This window comes from Rhagoletis zephyria, unplaced genomic scaffold (assembly GCF_001687245.7).
Source record: "Rhagoletis zephyria isolate East Lansing unplaced genomic scaffold, Rhagoletis_zephyria_1.1 Rzeph_scaffold_02711, whole genome shotgun sequence".
In the NCBI taxonomy this organism is placed as follows: Eukaryota; Metazoa; Arthropoda; class Insecta; order Diptera; family Tephritidae; genus Rhagoletis; species Rhagoletis zephyria.
In genome coordinates this window covers 56,300-74,234 of record NW_016159795.1, presented here as the reverse complement: position 1 = coordinate 74,234, position 17,935 = coordinate 56,300, and the positions used below count along the sequence as shown (strand labels likewise).

At 34.0% G+C, this 17,935-nt stretch overlaps 1 protein-coding gene across 1 annotated transcript in view; it reads right to left on the bottom strand.

The window, feature by feature from the left end:
* Nucleotides 1-1,790: 1,790 nt before the first annotated feature.
* Nucleotides 1,791-17,935, bottom strand: part of LOC108367511 (galactokinase-like) — a gene marked incomplete at both ends in the record, with an annotated part of 71,903 nt that continues 55,758 nt past the window's right edge. Inside the window, 2 exons of the mRNA XM_017622130.1 lie at nt 1,791-1,881; nt 3,887-4,077. Coding sequence (XP_017477619.1) covers nt 1,791-1,881; nt 3,887-4,077 — 282 coding nt within the window. The remainder of the gene's footprint in view (nt 1,882-3,886; nt 4,078-17,935) is intronic.

Sequence of the window (17,935 nt, the reverse complement as noted above, 5' to 3'; positions counted from 1 at the left end):
TCTGAGGAATAAATAAAACTAAAAATAAAACGGTTATTTTCTTAGCAATCAATAGAACTCGACGTGGAGTATTAACCCATTATGTAACCGTTTATTTGTCACTTTATTTTGCTCAACTTATACAAGGCGAATTGGTATAAAGTGGTGTTGTTTGATCAGCTGTGAGTAGCATTTGATTGTCAAAATTTTGTATTTCGCTAGTGAGTGAGTGAAAACGTGAGAGTGTTTGTATTTTCTGTCGCTCTTTTTCATTCGGGGAAGAATAGCTAAAATTTGAAAATGGCCCGCTAAAAGCAAAGACAAAATACCAGCATTTGTTGTATTTGTTGAATCGATGAATTCGCCTTGGCTCACATACATACATACAAGAATATAGCGCAATGATACTCGCACATCGACATAAATTGAAAAGGTTTAATTGTTAAAAAATAAAAATAAAAATCAAACTCGGTTGCGAAGACAACCGTTATTTTTACAAAATATGTAGTTAGTCAAACCATTTTGGAATACTGCTTTGAATTCGTTTAGCCTGAATAAAGAGTAAGCAACTTCACGGAAAGAAATCAAGAGAATGTTTGGCCTTTCGAGCAAACGGTACATCAGTATGTAGTGTAAAAGTTTATATGAAGAAGCAAGAGCAAAAAAAGACTTAGTGATTGTTATTCATCCACAGTTTTACAAGAAAGTTTTTTAAGCGTTGTAATTATTTTTGCCTTAAGCTTCTTTTTAACACACGTTGTTTTTATTTTGTTTGCACCCTTTCGCGCAGCTATTTATTGAAATGTTTTTGAAGCGCAGATATCTTGTACTTTAAAACTTTTAAAAGCACTTGCTCTTTTTTTATACGGTACTTTTGCACGTCTATTTAGTTTCGATTAATAAAGATATCGTTCGCTAACTAATATAATGGCCTAACTCAATAAAGTGAGAAATGCGAAAAAAACGTATCATCAGTTTTTTAGATATACGATTTTCCACTTGAACGAGGAAAATAATAGCAGCAAAAATATAACAAACGTAATACTCTGACAATGATTTGGTTTCTTGCTTTGGCAAATTAATTATTTTCTATTTCCAATATTGTTTATTAGCAATGTAAGGAAGAATTTAGTTCCAAAATTCTCATCTAATTGACGAATTCTTAACGCAATATAAATTATTAAGTATGGCAGTCGTTTTTGCACAATAAGCTCAATAAAACATCTTCTGCATTATAACGTTTTTGCAGCAGTCGAGCGATATATACAATACATCATACATCATATGCGCTTGTAAGCCTAAAGCAGATATAAAAACTCTAGAATTATGATGCCGAGAACTTTTCTATGCTTAAGTTTTCCATTAAAGACAAGGTGTTGTTCTTTATAAAATCATTTTCACCTGTATTTTTTGTTACCACATATTTACATATGTATGTATTCATTGTTTAGCCAGCTTTTCAAATCATTTCAATTAAAGTTAAATGGATATTTTCCTCACAGAGGAAGCCTCCCATTTATTTTGCCACTACCACCGGGTTCTGCGTTGAATACTTTCAGGGCTGGAGCGTTTGTGTACACGTGTCTGCGGTATTTGCCAAAGCGGAAGGTAGGTAAATCTTCCACGCAATCTTTGTTACGAAAATGGAACTGTTTCTATAGCTTCTTTAATAAGTGTCTCAAAGACTTTTTGTTCTTCATTTTAGTGGGTGCATTCATATACGAATTCGTATTCCTTTCATGTTCGTATTCATTTAGTCGTCTTCGGATCCTATGCGTATTATTACTATTTATATTAGTCATCGTATTCACCTCCGTATTCGTTGTCGTATCCTTGTTCGCATTCATCTTCGTCGTTGTTTTCGTATTTATCTCCGCATTCGTTTTCGAATTCGTATCATTTCTGCAATTGTATTGGTTTTCGGAATCATCTTATTTATACTCTTCACCGTATTCTTCTTCCTACTAATGCTGCTCTTTGGGTGCGTCTCGTATTCGAATTCTTCTTGGTCTTCATCTTCATCTTGTGTGATGAACTACGCTGGCATATTCGTATTTGTCTTCGTCTTCATATTTGTATTCGTCTTCGTATATTCTTCGTATTCGTCCTCCTTCTCCCTTTTATGGTAGAAATCGTCTTCCTACTCGATCTTTCATTCTCATATTCGTATTTTTGATGAAATATACCTTCGTACTTGTCTTAGTCTTCGTATTCGCCTTCCTTCTCGCATTCGTGTTCGTAATCGTTTTCCTACTCGTCCTTGCATTATTGTTCAACTTTATATTCGTCTTCCTACTCGTGTTTCTAACTGTCTTCGTATTCGTGTTCGTCTTAGTCGTCATATAGGTCTTGGTGTTCAAAAACAAAAAAAATAATCGCAATAAAACTCGAAAATAATACGCCGTAAGCATATCAAGTACAATTCCAATTAAAGAACTTGCAACAAAAACTACACATAAACGCGGACATCTTTATACGGCGATTGATGCCTTAATTTTCAGTCTATATTGAAGCCAAAAAAAAACTTTCATCATCTACATAATCGGTCCAGTAGAACCGATGATACACGGAGGCGGACCAAATTTATGTTATATGTATACTGAGGACGATTATGAATGTACCCTTGCGGCCAGCTGATTATGTCAAGTCACATTTTGACTAGTTTTGGCTATTTGTCTTTTGTTTATTTAATGTTTATATTTTTTTAAAGCCAATTACTTTACCTAACCAACGCCACAAAAATTCACATTTCAAACTTCGTAAAAAACATTAAGAAAATTCAACAAACTTTAACGTTTGCACCCGAAAATTTTAAACTTTCTGTTCAGAATTTTTAGAAAAATTTTTGTAGCTCATTAAATTTTAAAGTGCAAATTTCAAGACGTCAGAAAATCGCTTTGATTTTTAATATTTTTTTGGCTTGTTTTTAATAATTTTTTTGTTGATTTATGTGGTGCTGGTTAAGTAAAGTGCTAGACTTTTATAAAAAAAAATATAAACACTAAGTAAACTAGAGAAAAATAGCCAAAACAAGTCAAAATGTCACTTGACTTAATCAGCTGATCACCCGCAAATGCCAACAATTGTACATTCTTATACAAAGTTGTTCTTATTCTCTCATTTAATATGTTTTTAGGTTCAAAAAAAAAAAAAAATTTCTAATTTCTGCCATGGTTGACACGTTCTGCTGTTAAAATTTTATCGGGTGCTATTTAGCTTTAGAAATTACTGCTATCAATGTCAACCTTCCATAACCGGTAGAAAGATGGAAGTCACCGAAATCCGGAAATGACTACACAGATGTCAGTTAAGTAGCTCAAAACTTTTTCTCTAATGATAGTTGGGGCAATTTCGACACACTGTCCTGTTGGAAGAATTGAACCAACTTGCGACTGTAGCTATTTTAAAGCATCATTTGTCACCACTGCTTTTTCTTAGTAGACATGTGTGTTACACTTTTATATTCCAATAGATACCATACAAGTGCTACTTTGGTTGCGGTAAGCAATTGAAAACCGAAGCTATTTCTCGATGAAGAAAAGTTATGGGCAACAAAACTTGTACGCGCTTTTATATAGCGCAGATATATGGACGATGTCGACCAATGCTGAAGAGATTTTGCGTGTTTTGAAGAGAGCTCTCTGGTCCTGTCCGCGTGGGCGACAGGCACAGAATAAGATGGAATTATCAATTATATTGACCACATATATAGTGTGTATATGATATGTGAAGCTGGTATGTTTATAGCTAGTCTACTTCTAATACGTACACTTATGAAACATAGAACCGATTAATGCAATTTAATTTATTTAATAAATCGTACCAGCATTTCTAAAAATATTCTGCTTTATTGGCTTATTTTCCAATTTCTTCAACAACTATTATTTCATTTTTTTCCCATTGCTACCTCACAAATCNGTCAACGGCATTGCGTTGCAGTAGCGTAACGGTGCAGCCACCGAAGCCACCGCCAGTCATACGTGATCCCAAAACACCAGAACAATTAATGGCCGCATCGACCAGGACATCCAATTCACGGCAGGATACTTCGAAATCGTCACGTAGTGATGTATGTGACTCTTTCATTAGTGCGCCCATCTGGTAATGACGTTTATAGTGGTGGTGACGTAGGCGTCGACAGCGGCGGCGAAGGCACGTAGATTTCAGCAAAGCGATGTTATTGTAAGTAGAGCGTAGAGAAAAGCAATAGCATTCCAAATGAAAGCAACAGCAGCATTTAATAGCGCGTCGTTGTGCGAACACGTAGTAGACATCCATGGCGTATGAGTTACCGGAAGAGCGATACATGAAAAGAAATAAAAACAATGGAAAAAATGGGTGGATAGTTAAGTATAAAACTGTGTACGTTCGTAAATGCATTCAAGTGCGTGTTGCTATAGGGAAAAGTTAAAATTAAATTACCTACTTATTTGCCGGCATATAGGGTGATTATAAATAGCTTATGAATATTATTTACTTAGAAATTAGTTACAATACCAAAACCGCTATTAGAGTTAGAAACTCAGTTATATATACATATCTTGTTTTGAGTAAAGTCGTTGAAATTAAATGCATTTTATTTCCAATTCGATTTTGATTTCGGCGGCTATAAATAAATGGCCATGTTTTTTAACATGGATTTCTTGTATAATATAAAATAGTTTTCTCTTTTGCGCAAAGTCTTAAAATTTCCCTGATTTCATTCTTATGAGCTTTTAAGAGATAGTACATAAATTTAGCAGCTAATATCAGACAAATACAAAACATAAAATAGATCCTCGCTACGCCTTTGCAGTTACCATTGGTGGTTCTAGTGATGTTTTAAACTTCTGTAGAATTTTTAATATTGCATTTTTTCCACATTCATTTCGAAGAAACTTTATTAATAGTCTCATTTGAGTTAATCTAACTTTACACGCAAAAATTTTTATTGAAATTTTATTGGAATACCAAAATAACAGCGAAGCGATTGACCATAACTGCTTTGTTAGTGATCAAACCTCTGCCAATTAATTCGAACTAAACTATTTTTTCGATATTCCTTTTTTTCAATTAAATTCGTGCCAATTCACGGGAAGTGGTATTCAATGTGTTTTATACCCTTCAAGCCACACTGGCTTATCGGTGGCCGTACTACCTCAACTCACAAACTATCTTCGAAAACATGTAGTACTAAAAATGTTCATAGTCACTAAGGAACAGATTTTCGTGTTTTCTAAAAAATGGGAAATTTTGAGTTAATCACTTCTAAATAACGAGTGCTATATACATGTATGCATCTATTTGCATATGTATATTTTTATGTTTAAAGAACATATTTAAACTACAGCAGGGGTATACATACATACATATGTATGTCCATATTTATAGTAGGTGCTTACATACATAGTACATATGTACATATGTATGTATGTACATTTTTTTCTGCGCACTTTTTTCTGATCGAACGCCATGAACGAATATTTGATAGTTATGAAGCATTCCAACTGTAGTTATGGCTAAGAAGACAACCATCAAATCAAACGTTCCTATTATGGTCCCAATTGAAGCTAGTTACGTTGGTATTGAGCAATTGTAGGGTTGGTTATTACACACTGGTCCAACACACACGCATTTCAAAAACGGTTTGTGAAGCTGCTAAACTGCAGCAAAATAGCAAGCAATAATACTCCTAGCAACCAAGAGCGAAAAAAAACTGAAAAGCAAAAGAAGCAATTCGTAAATGGGGCATTCCTTTGCAAATCGTTTAATTACTACTTACTTAAGTAACCCTTACTACTTACTTTGGTTAGGAATATAGAAGGATTAGAGATATTAGCCCGTTTAAACAGGATTAAGGGGTGTTTTAGTTGTGTTGTTATGCTAGAGGACCATCGATATTTACATATGTATAAATGGAGCGTGCCACTGAAGCAACTTAATGAATAAAATGCCGCAAATTTGCCAAAATTTATGAAAATGTACCAAATGAATACACGCCAATTTGTTCAAAAATCCTGTCAACGCTAGTTTGAAAAAAACGTGAAGTTGAACACTTCAACCTCAACAAGTTGCCATTTGAACTTACATACACATTTTTATTTTCCAAAAATCCCTAAATATAACGTATTTATACAAATTTGTCCTTTTCTTCCCTGCACTAACTTAATTCACTTTAAATCTCTACGGATGGGGGATTTTCCGTAAATGTATCAACACTGGCGTAAGCCGCGTAATTCTGGAAAGATCACTAGAAAAATAAGATCTAAGAGCGTTTTGAAAACTTAGCTCGCTTTCAAAAGATAAATCTATTCAAAATATAGTTCTTTCAGTGTATTTTTCAATTAAATGTTTGTCGCCAAAATAGCACTTAAGTCGATCTTAACAATATGTTGGAGAAGCAGTACTCGTACCTCAGTCCTATAAGCATCATTTGAGGTCTGATCTGAAATTATTGAATTGAAATGTTGCTAAAAATTCACCATTTATGCATGCACATCGGCATCTGAAATACATCAACCAACAGCTACCAAGCGAATCGAATGAACAAGATGAACTGTATCATCAGCTTGTAATTCCTTTTTAGATGATATAAACTGCTAGTTATTTAATTTGCTTTTTATTAAATGGTGGTTGCATTTATATAAATTTAATATGAAGAACTGTTTACAAGATGAAACTTAAAAAAATATCAAATATTACTCAAAGTAGCTAGTAATAAGTACTTCGTTTTTTATCAAAATTATTACCGCGAATACCTTTTGAAAGCGAGTGAACTTTGCATTACCTTCCCCAGCAGAAAAATTTGTTGCACAGTGATATCCAAATAAGTTTGTTAAGCTTAAAAGTAAAGATGTATTGTCAACGATTTTCCGTCGTCCCTTGTCCAAGTTTGTTTGGTGGCAAACCGGTTTTAAGCAGTCCGCCCGATTTTATAAAGAATAGCTCATATGTAAAAGTAACAAGTGTCGATTATGAGGACGAGAGATAGAAATATCATTTATAATATATACATACATCTGTACGTGCATACATTGGAGCATACTCGTATGTGTATAGCTAATATGTATCAATTTTCTGCGCTAAATTTTCACGTCTTTCAAACGGAAACGGAAATTTGCTTCTACCTATTATTGCTACACATTGACGGCTGTCAGCCGTATCTCTTATTGCATACAGAAGGGTAGAAATTTATACATATATCCACATACATACATACGTATTATATATGGATACAAATAAAAATGTGCGTTCACTGAGAATTAAGTTTTAAGCAGGGATCACACGAAATGTACATTTGCACCGATTTGTACATTTTCACAATTACACAGTGGTGTTGTTTGGATAGTTGTTATTGAGCTGAATTCATTCTCGATAAAAATTTCTAGAAAACATCACTCTGTGACTGCCAAATGTACTACAAATGTACATATCGTGTGATCCCTGCTTTAGTTGTAGATGCCTATGTATATGAGGGTAGATATTAACCGACAGCCAATTTGTTAACCGAGGACCAGCTTGTTTGAAAGATGTAATAACTGCACAGACACGGTGCGTGTGTTGGCCGAAACGTTTGAAATCGTAATCACGGAAACTCTTATTAATTTTATATTGCCACATATCGGTTTGGATTGAAACTTAGAAAGATAGAGCTTTTTCACCCGAGCTCATCGAGTGGGAGCCGTGCAGGTATTGTGCAAGCGTTAAGCTTTATATGATCTGCAGACAGTGCACACCTTTTGGCCACTAAATTGTTCCTGCATCGAGTGACGTTAGCGTATACCTAACTTTAGTCTGTTCACGCTAACACTAGTGCTTACTATTAACTGCATATTTTATTCGAAAAAAGCTAAGCACCTTTGTAGGCCGATGGCCGCAAAAAAGTCGGACCTGGATACCTCTGCATTACACGCCAACTTAGCTGTAACTAACTACTTTTGGACATAAAGTATCGACAAAAAACATGTTGTTAATTTTTTTACATTTGTATTCATTTAATTTACATTCAATATTGCATACTTGTTTATTGGTTTACATATTCTGCAGTAGGTGGTCCTATATCCGAAAAAGTTAACTGTAAGTTGGTTATTTTTAACAATTCTTAATTTTTCACTGCAAAGGTGTTAGCGGGTTACGCACCGATCACACATAGCAGTGGAAATCACTTAAATTGGTGCTTTATATGGTATATCTTCCATATCACTGATTATTTAGATATGATTTGTCTATATGTGTAACCCGAGGACAGCACTGCTCGTACTTGTTTTTAAATTAAGTACAAAATTAGTTGACAGAAAATGCATATCAAAGGTAAGGTCTTTAAGAGAGCTTTAATGCAAAACAATTTTTGATGGAAAAATATAAATTGATGAGATCTTATATAGTTAAAGTAAAAAAAACCAAGTTCGGGCGGAGTCGAACATTAGATACCCGGCGCAATTAAGAAATATAGTTTTTTTCACATTTCCGAAAACTAGCGCTACGTGGTAAGAAGAGGGGGGTTTTATCGCTATTTCGAACATCTTCGATAAACTTATATCACGCCCATTTTCCAAAATTCGATAATAATGTTACTTTTTTTCTAGGGACTGTTGTTAGTATCAATATTGTGTATCGTCCTTAAATTTCGAAATATCTAAGTTTCAAGCATTTCTGTAATTTACCGTCATATAAAAATTTCAATAATTTTCAGCGTTTTGCTTTTATGTGGCAAGCACAATAATCATACCGAGTTTGGTAAAAATTGATGGAACGATTACCGAGATACACATTTGTAGTCATAAGTGGGCGGATCCACCTATTTTCCAAAATTTTCTTAATAATATTTTTTACAAAAATTCTACTTAACATACTAATTTTCAACAATTTGCATCCAATATTTACTGAAATATCATAGTTCTGGGATTTTTCGAAAGTACCTTTATATGGGAAATGGACGTGCTTACTGTCCGATTTTGTCCATTCTCAATACCAAGTTACTTTGGATAAAGGGCCACCTACATACCAAATTTTTTCTTGATTTTTTTTAACTTAGTATATTTTCATAACACTGCATGACAACAAGTAAGAACGACATTACGGTACCTTTTTTTGTAATGATGTATTTTGAGTTGTTCTGTCTCACTGCATTAAAATTTAAATTTTCATAATAAGTGNCTTGAATAAAGGGCATCCTACATACCAAATTTTGTCGTGATATTTTTTTTAACTTAGTATATTTTCATAACACTGCATGACAACAAGTAAGAACGACATTACGGTACCTTTTTTTGTAATGATGTATTTTGAGTTGTTCTGTCTCACTGCATTAAAATTTAAATTTTCATAATAAGTGGACTTAGCGTTATGAGTATTTTAAAAAAATTTGTATGCCATAAAACGTCAACGTATGAACTAAACAATTTGATCAAACCTTCATAATATTCTGCTTTATTAAAGTATGAAATACACGAAATAATGGGTTTTTCAGAATTCAGAGAATTTTCTAATGTTATGGAAAATACTTAAATTCACTAGAACTTCAAAATCCTCAAAAATTCTCTTAGATCGCTGCACATATCAAAGTGACTAGTTGAAAGTCGGAAAGAAGATTTACTCGTGGATAGCGCTTTTTAACGAATACACTACTATGTTTTTCATGTACACGCTTTGGTAACCAATGGATTACGCCCCAGATGGGCTGGGAAAAATATCGTCTATTTATAAGAATTACAATAAGCTTCCGATATTAAAATATTTTTCACACATTTAGCTAGAGCTAAAAAAATATATACATAAATTTTAGCTAGAATCTCTCTACACAGTTATGCTCACATAAGTATGTATTTACCGTATTAACTGTCCGACCACACTTACTTTAATCACATACTGTTTTCCATGTCCATAGTCAAATTCACATGAATGTACATACATGGATACACGTGAGGGTGCGTGTGTTCGCTAACATATCACCGTACCCCTTGAGGCATGCGACAGCCTCAACTAGTAATTAATCTTTCTTTTGTTACCAAAGCTTCCGTTTGTTTCTCATTTTCTCTTCATTCTCTCCCATCCATTGTTGTTGTTGAATTTCTGTAATAGCCAGAACACAATGAAAACGACGAGCTACAAACCACAGCTGTCAAATTATTTTAACACGTACTCTTATGTAGATAATTATTTTGGCGACGACCGGGCTACGCGACGGCTGTGGTTGTGGCCAGATTAGATCTATTTCTATTTTTCTGGCGACAGATAAGGTTCTTCCTCTTCTTTTATGTCAAACTCATACAAATTCATGATGTCGCTGCCGCGTTCAAAGAAATCATGTCGCCATCGACAAAGCGTTTAGATAATAAAGATGACAAATTGGAAGCTGTGGTCGGTAGCTCGTCGTTTTCAATGTGTTCAGAACTTTATGCTGCACATTTCTATGACGCGTTCCACAAAACAGTTCAACGGTTCACGCACTCGTGTTAAGTGTTTTTCGCTTGTTGCCCAAAAGGCATTTAGCAATCTAGGTGGCTAGCGGTCGACATTAATTACACTAGATTGGCAGATTAAAGACAAAACTGGCTGATGTATGTAGCAGAATATGTTTTAGGTATGTACCTCCCATGTATCTTCCCTTTTATAACTTTGAAATTTTCAAACAACTTAACTTATGCAGCCATAAATTTACCTTTATTCCACTGTAATTTTAATTAAAGACCTCTTTGAAATTTTTTAACCAATGTATAACTAACACATTTAAAATTACTGTTGATTTAAATTAAAATACATTTACGATAATTCGTGGGCGTAGTCAGTACTGCGAAGGGCTCTCATATCGACAAGTAGATAACAATGAAATGACGCAAAAAATCGCCCAGATACGTAAACTTAATTTTAGGTCATAGATTATGGATCTGTATTTGATTTTTCTGGATTAAGTCATTTCCTCAAAATATTTTCATTTCGAGTTTGCATTGTGAATGAAAAAATGCAAACTTTAACAAGGAGAAATGTAAAACGAATACATGGCGTATGAGCAACCTGCTGTTCAAGCGGGCAGGGAAAAAAGGGTGATGATTTAGAATTCCCTCATATCTTGGGTAATTGTACCTACGTGAAATGTGAAATTTTGTGCATATTCTTTTTTTCTTTATATGAAAAGTAAGTTTGTATGTACGCAGTTTGTTACAGCTCTTTGATATATGCAAGTAGCGTTTGTAGGTATGAAAGCTTGTAGGGCAATCCGTAACATTGTGAAACACTTCGCTTGAAAGAAAAGTTCCCAATTTATTTTCTTTTGTTCTGTTAGTATACTATGCATGCAATTTTATGGATTTTAAAGAGCTTAATTAGCGATATTTCTAAAACAATAGAATACTAAATAACAACTAACCATTTTTGGCATTAACCCAGCAAACATTTGGAGTCATAAATGAGTCTTTAAGGAGTCCTATTTCCGAGCTATTACGCTCATAATGAGCTCATTTAAGAGTCCGATATGAGTGTGTTTCCCTTCCTACGAATGTCGACTTATATGAGCTTAAATTCATACATCAAATGAGCCTCAATATGAGTCATATTGGACTCTTATTGGCCTCATATACGGCTCATTTTGGACTCTTTTAAAACAAGTTTTGGCCTCATATATGACTCTTTTTGAGACCCTTATCGGCCTCATAAATTGCTACATTCGGACTCTTATTTTAGGTTGCTCTTTGAGTCTTATTCAACTCACTATATTTGCAAAGGCATTCCGCAAAAAGTCCTTGCAAATAACATACATACATACATACATACATGCATATACACATTCCAACATGCATTCAATAGCAGCAGCTGAAGCTAAATTTTGTTCATTTTTTGTTTTCTAATTATTTTCAATTTCTGTATAAACAAGTTTAGATATAAATTTCAAATCTTTATTGTTTTTATATTGGCACAAGGTGCTGGCTCATAACTTGGCTCATATATGAATCCTAAAAGATTCATATAAGAGTAAACAATTTTTTGTTTTTGAAACTCATATTTCTTACCTACCTAGGACACCTTTCGGACTCATATATTCTGAACGCTCAGAATATGTTTGCGGGGAAGCTGTACAACCGAATTTTGTAATTCGTAAAATAAAAGCATAAAATGATATAAGTTTTGCTTGTATACAACTGTTAAACCTACATAAACTCGTGATGGCTCCGTACGGTGATCGGTGTTTAATCATGGCAAATATAAAAATTTAAGAAAAATGTATGCACAATTAGTGCAAAAGTGTAGGCATTCAGCAGATGCTTGGCAAAAAGGAATTTATATCTATTATGTTGGAAGATGGAAAAAGGACACGCATTCAGAAGCAACCCCTAATGTGAGAAATTCAAGGTAGGAATATTCCAATATTAAAGTAGGTTTAACACAGTTTTTTTACTTTAATACCCAAACAATGTATCCTCGCTGGCGAACCTGGAACACATTTGGTAATTGTTTGTACTTACCACGAAAACGTAAAGCTAATGTTGGATGGTGGCGGCATCGCTAATATTACAGCTGGAACCATAATGGAACTTTCGTCCTATAAGGACTGTATTCTTGTAAAAATAACCAGTTCTGGTATAGATTCCCAGTGTAAAATTATAAAAGTTATAAAATAAAAACTTTCTAAGCTCGCTCATTACATTTTCATTAAAATTGCATGTAAATTTAACTAAATACGTATGTATTCACATGAGCAGCACAAAATAAACAACGATATGGAAAAAAATTACGAAACAAATCTTGTTAAGGGAAGAAAATACACAATGAAAGTGTAAGTCAAAACTCATTATTGTAGTTAAAATAAAGTCTCACAAGTATATTCAGGTATGTATATGTGAATAAATTTTCGTACCTCCCAAACTAATGAAAATCACATTCTTAAACTTATAGGGTATTATAATTATACCTGAGGCTATATTTAAAAAAAAATATATAATTAAAATAAAATATTGGTCGATGTTTTCACTTCCGACGTGATATAACAAAAAAAAAAAATTTGGAAAATTGATTTTGCATTTTATAAAGCGAGAAAATTTCTCATCAAATCTCGAAGTTTAAATTTTTTTTTTTTTTCAATACGAAAAAGTACTTTAGAAAAAAAACTAATTTTAATTCTTACTATTCTTTGGAAGCCCATAACTCGAAAAGTAACCATTATATAAAGAAAAAAAATACGCACACAATTTCATATTTCACATTTTAATTTTTTTGATAAAGAACAGGTTTTAATACAAAAAACATAGTTTTCTTTTGTTTTTGCATTGGTAGAATTTGATTTTTTTTAACCGACTTAAAAAAACGAGGAGGCTATCAATTCGTTGGACTATATATATTTTTTAACGTATGTTATCCCATAATTACGTAAACCGATTTCTATAATAAAGGAAAGGGTGTATCTCAGAGGTGGTCCTATATTAATTTTATTATTTTTGGTTTAGATCCGATCATTGGATCATGAAGAAGTTAACGGTCCTCTTAAATATTTATATGAGAATGGAAGTGTGTTTGGTTTTTTGCTTAGAAATTACTTGTTCATAAAAGTGAAAGAATCTGGGGGAAATGACCTGAACTAGAAAAACAAAATACAGATTCGTAATCTATGACTCAAAACTCAATTTACAGGATCCGGCGTTTTTTTTTTTTTTGTAATTTCAAAACTTCAGATTCTCCCTGCAGTGTTATTGTACATAATATGTGCATATTATGTATGTGCAAGCAGTCAGATATTAAGAAAGTTCACATTCACATTATAGACAAAAAATTTTTAGATTTTTGTCCACATATGCGGCACTGAGATAGCCATGAGATATACATATATATATGTAGTATTGTGCCTTTAAGTACGCACAAAAAAATCTTCCCTTTTCAGNCACAGTGCTCTTATATATGTATGTAGTATTGTGCCTTTAAGTACGCACAAAAAAATCTTCCCTTTTCAGCGTGTGAATTGGTATGTACATTAGACAGGGTCGCGAAAAAAGTGTGTAGTTACTATTTCTATATTTAAAACTTATTTAGAAACAATTTTAGCGTCATAAAAATTGTATTCACACAAATTGTATCCACATTCTAAAAACCGCCAAAATCAACTTTGAAATCTCTTTTTTTCGTATGAGGATGGATCCGATCATATGTTCATAGATATGTGAAAGGTGTTGAAAAACTCAAATTCGCTGATTGCACACTTCAATAGGCCCGCATTCACACACACACACACGTACGACGGCGCTTCCATTCACGGTGGCTTTTATCTGATACTCGTGTTGATTACCTCGCGCTGGTGGGCTGAGTGTATTTATTAAAAAATGTAGCTTGTATTTGCATAGCAAATTTTACAGAAGGAGATGTTGCACTGTAAAACTTGCGGGCTTGCAATGCCTCAGATAAAGGCTTTTAATTTCGCATAAAATAAGAAATTTTTAAAGGAGCGCTGAAAAAAATAAAAAAAAAGTTTAAAATAATTTCATCATGCACGGTATCAAATATGTAGTATGTAATCCTCTTACATAGTCGTGTATGTATGTAACATACGTGAGCAAGTACTTATATATTCATATACTTATATGCATGTATGTACTAAGTGCTAAAATTTAGAATTGATTGAACCGTTATACGGCAAAATTGGCCACCATTACAACAGCTTCAGCCTCAAACAATTCTATATTTCAATCTCTTCCTCCGCATAAGCAGCAATTGGAAACTATCGGCGGCGTATATGGCTATAGATAAAAATGCAGCAGATACGGCTAGCATTCCGACTCGACTGTCTTTGGTACTAAATGGACATAAAGGCGGGATGAAATACGAAAGTAAGTGAGAAAAAATATATGCTTAAAAGAACTTTATATACCCGATGCACGTACAGTAAACTGCACGATAGGCAAAAAAAACGATTTCAAACAGTTTGGAAAATATGTTAATTGAACCAAGATTGCTGGAAATCGATAAAGTAGGTGGTTTTTTGATTTAAAAAAATAATCTATAAACGTATTTCTTATTAAGAATTTGTTATAGGTTGGAGAAAATTGGTGACTTTAGTTATTGATATATCGGAATTTTCGTGTTTCTGAAATATACCGTTATATAGTAAGTAAACAGTTATCTTACCGGAAAATTGTATTACCAAAAAATTTTACCAATTCTTGTCACCGCGATTCCAGGTTGGTTGGTAATACAGTTAAAATATATAGCGATTCTGCATTGAAGAACTGTGGAAATTCTGGCAATATTTTCTTACCAGCTTATGAGATGGTAACAATATTTACCAATAAGAAGAGTACACAGAACGCGGAAAGGGTTTAAAAATTGACTGGAACTTTATCTACCGGTTACGAAATTTTTATTACCAGCACAGAATAGACCTTTCAGTAGCATTTTCTGCTAAGAGGCTATTACATATGTCGATATTGAGTGAATTGTCTTAAGTAGTTATTAATTTATCGCAGTTCTCGTACTTTAGTAAATTGGCGTAATATGGGAGGTGCCTGTGGTTCTTGCCTGATTTAAAAAATTTTCAAAAGGTTTCTTAGTGAGACTCTATTCAATGGTCGCACCGAGTTAGGTGGCGATTGGTATCTAAAGGGACTACAGATATACAACATTTCATCATAAGTGGGTGATGCCACGCCCATTTTCCAAAAATTGTATAACACTATTATATATATATGTATGTAATTTCATAATTCTTCATTACTTCACATTCCAACTTTTAATAATTTTGATATAGTAGTTATTTGCGGAAATATCGTGCATCGGTCGAAGTACTCTTTGTATTTAGTATCGTTGCCAGTTGTATTCCGAACTCATAAAGGCTATTGTCAACTCAATATCCAGTAACAGAAAACCGATCCCACTTTTGATGACGTACTAGATCAGACGAAGTATAACTAGTGCCTACAGGTATGCTGTGACATGGTAGGAAATTGAAATGCCTAGCCCTCATCTTACATCATGCTCCAAGCAGCAGGTATAACCAAGCGTACCTTTGGAAAGATGTTTTTATATTGCTCCAAATACTTTACTATTTTATGTGTATAATATTTGTAGTAAACTTTTTCGAACTTAACTACGCTAATTACGCGAGTAAATGCACAAAGGTTGCAACGAAAAAAATTTAATTCTGACTACAATTTGTGTATGTATTTACAAAAAACGCCGAACAGCCAAAAAGCTGCTCAATCGAGGGGCTGTGTAAGTGTCAGAATTGAAACGACAGCACAAAGGCGCAGTAGGCGGCGTACTAATTTTTACTGCCTAGCAGCAGTCAACCTTTCAAGCCGTCCATGCATTTTCGTCGCTTTATGCGTTCGTTACTGCCGATGAAAGTTAGAGTTCTTACATTTTATTTTACACCTCACGCTTTCCGCTGCTCACTTCACTTCCTTTACTACATATCCTTTGGAGTTTTTTTTTTGTCTTGCCCTCTCTCCTCTAATTGCAAATACCTACCTACAGCGCAATCCGAAAAAAGTAAACTGCTTCACAAAAGCGCTCTGCAAGCAAAGCAGCAGACTCTATATATATATATATACAAACATACATTCGTTAACTTTAACTTGGCACAAGCAGAGCTTCGCCGACAGCAATGCAGCTCATGTGGGGTCAAACGTATGTAATTTGAAGCTAATGAGCATTGCTCTTTTGTACTTGTACGTACACCATTTGCATGCACTATTCACACGGAATGTGCTGCAATTATTGTAGAGCTTCAATCAAATTCACACATACATATGTACAGACGCCAACGTCGAAGTGAAAATTCATTTTTAGCGTGCATATTTTAGTGGAAACCCATTGAGTTACAATCTAAGTTGGTACCCTGCAGTGAAAAGCTAATTAAATTATCCAGTGAATATTCTTGTAGATTATTTGGCATAACACTGGCGCGAAGGCAGACTAGTNTCATTTGCATGCACTATTCACACGGAATGTGCTGCAATTATTGTAGAGCTTCAATCAAATTCACACATACATATGTACAGACGCCCACGTCGAAGTGAAAATTCATTTATGAGTGCATATTTTAGTGGGAACCCATTGAGTTACAATCTAAGTTGGTACCCTGCAGTGAAAAGCTAATTAAATTATCCAGTAAATATTCTTGTAGATTATTTGGCATAACACTGGCGCGAAGGCAGACTAGTTCGATAACTGGTTGGATGCTGACGACTGTACGTTTCTCCGATGAACAAAAAAGGCAAAACAAAACCGTCTTTTCATCATGTGACGGCTTTTCATTCTTAAAACACAAGTTCGAAACCGCTTGGTTAGTCAAGAACTGTGGATTAGTTAGGCGGATAAATGCTGTGCATTTATTTTTGCTGTAAATAATTGGATCATGATATTCGAAAATACATATGTCCTTTTGGCCGAAACGAAGGAAATGATTTAAAATGTACTGGAGTTAGCGTAGCTTTTTTCGGGCACCAAGCCAGCCAAGTACACATGCTTCTTATGGATACATATATGTATGTATAAAATCTAAGCCAAACCTCTCTTGCGGTAAATTCGCTTCATACGTAATAATAACCTTTAAGCAGAGGATTTTGCGGCTTTTTGCCTGTCACTGAATGATAAATGGACTCCTGCAAAATGCTCTATTATGGTAAAGTTACTTAAGAGTCAGGAATTCTGATAACTCCTTCTGAAGTGTAATCAAAAAATATTTCAAATGCGACACTTGCGAGCATGTTTGGATGAAACAGCCAATAAGAAGGTTTTCAGTAAAANACGGTAAATTCGCTTCATACGTAATAATAACCTTTAAGCAGAGGATTTTGCGGCTTTTTGCCTGTCACTGAATGATCAATGGACTCCTGCAAAATGCTCTATTATGGTAAAGTTACTTAAGAGTCAGGAATTCTGATAACTCCTTCTGAAGTGTAATCAAAAAATATTTCAAATGCGACACTTGCGAGCATGTTTGGATGAAACAGCCAATAAGAAGGTTTTCAGTAAAAAATAAATAATATAAAAAAAA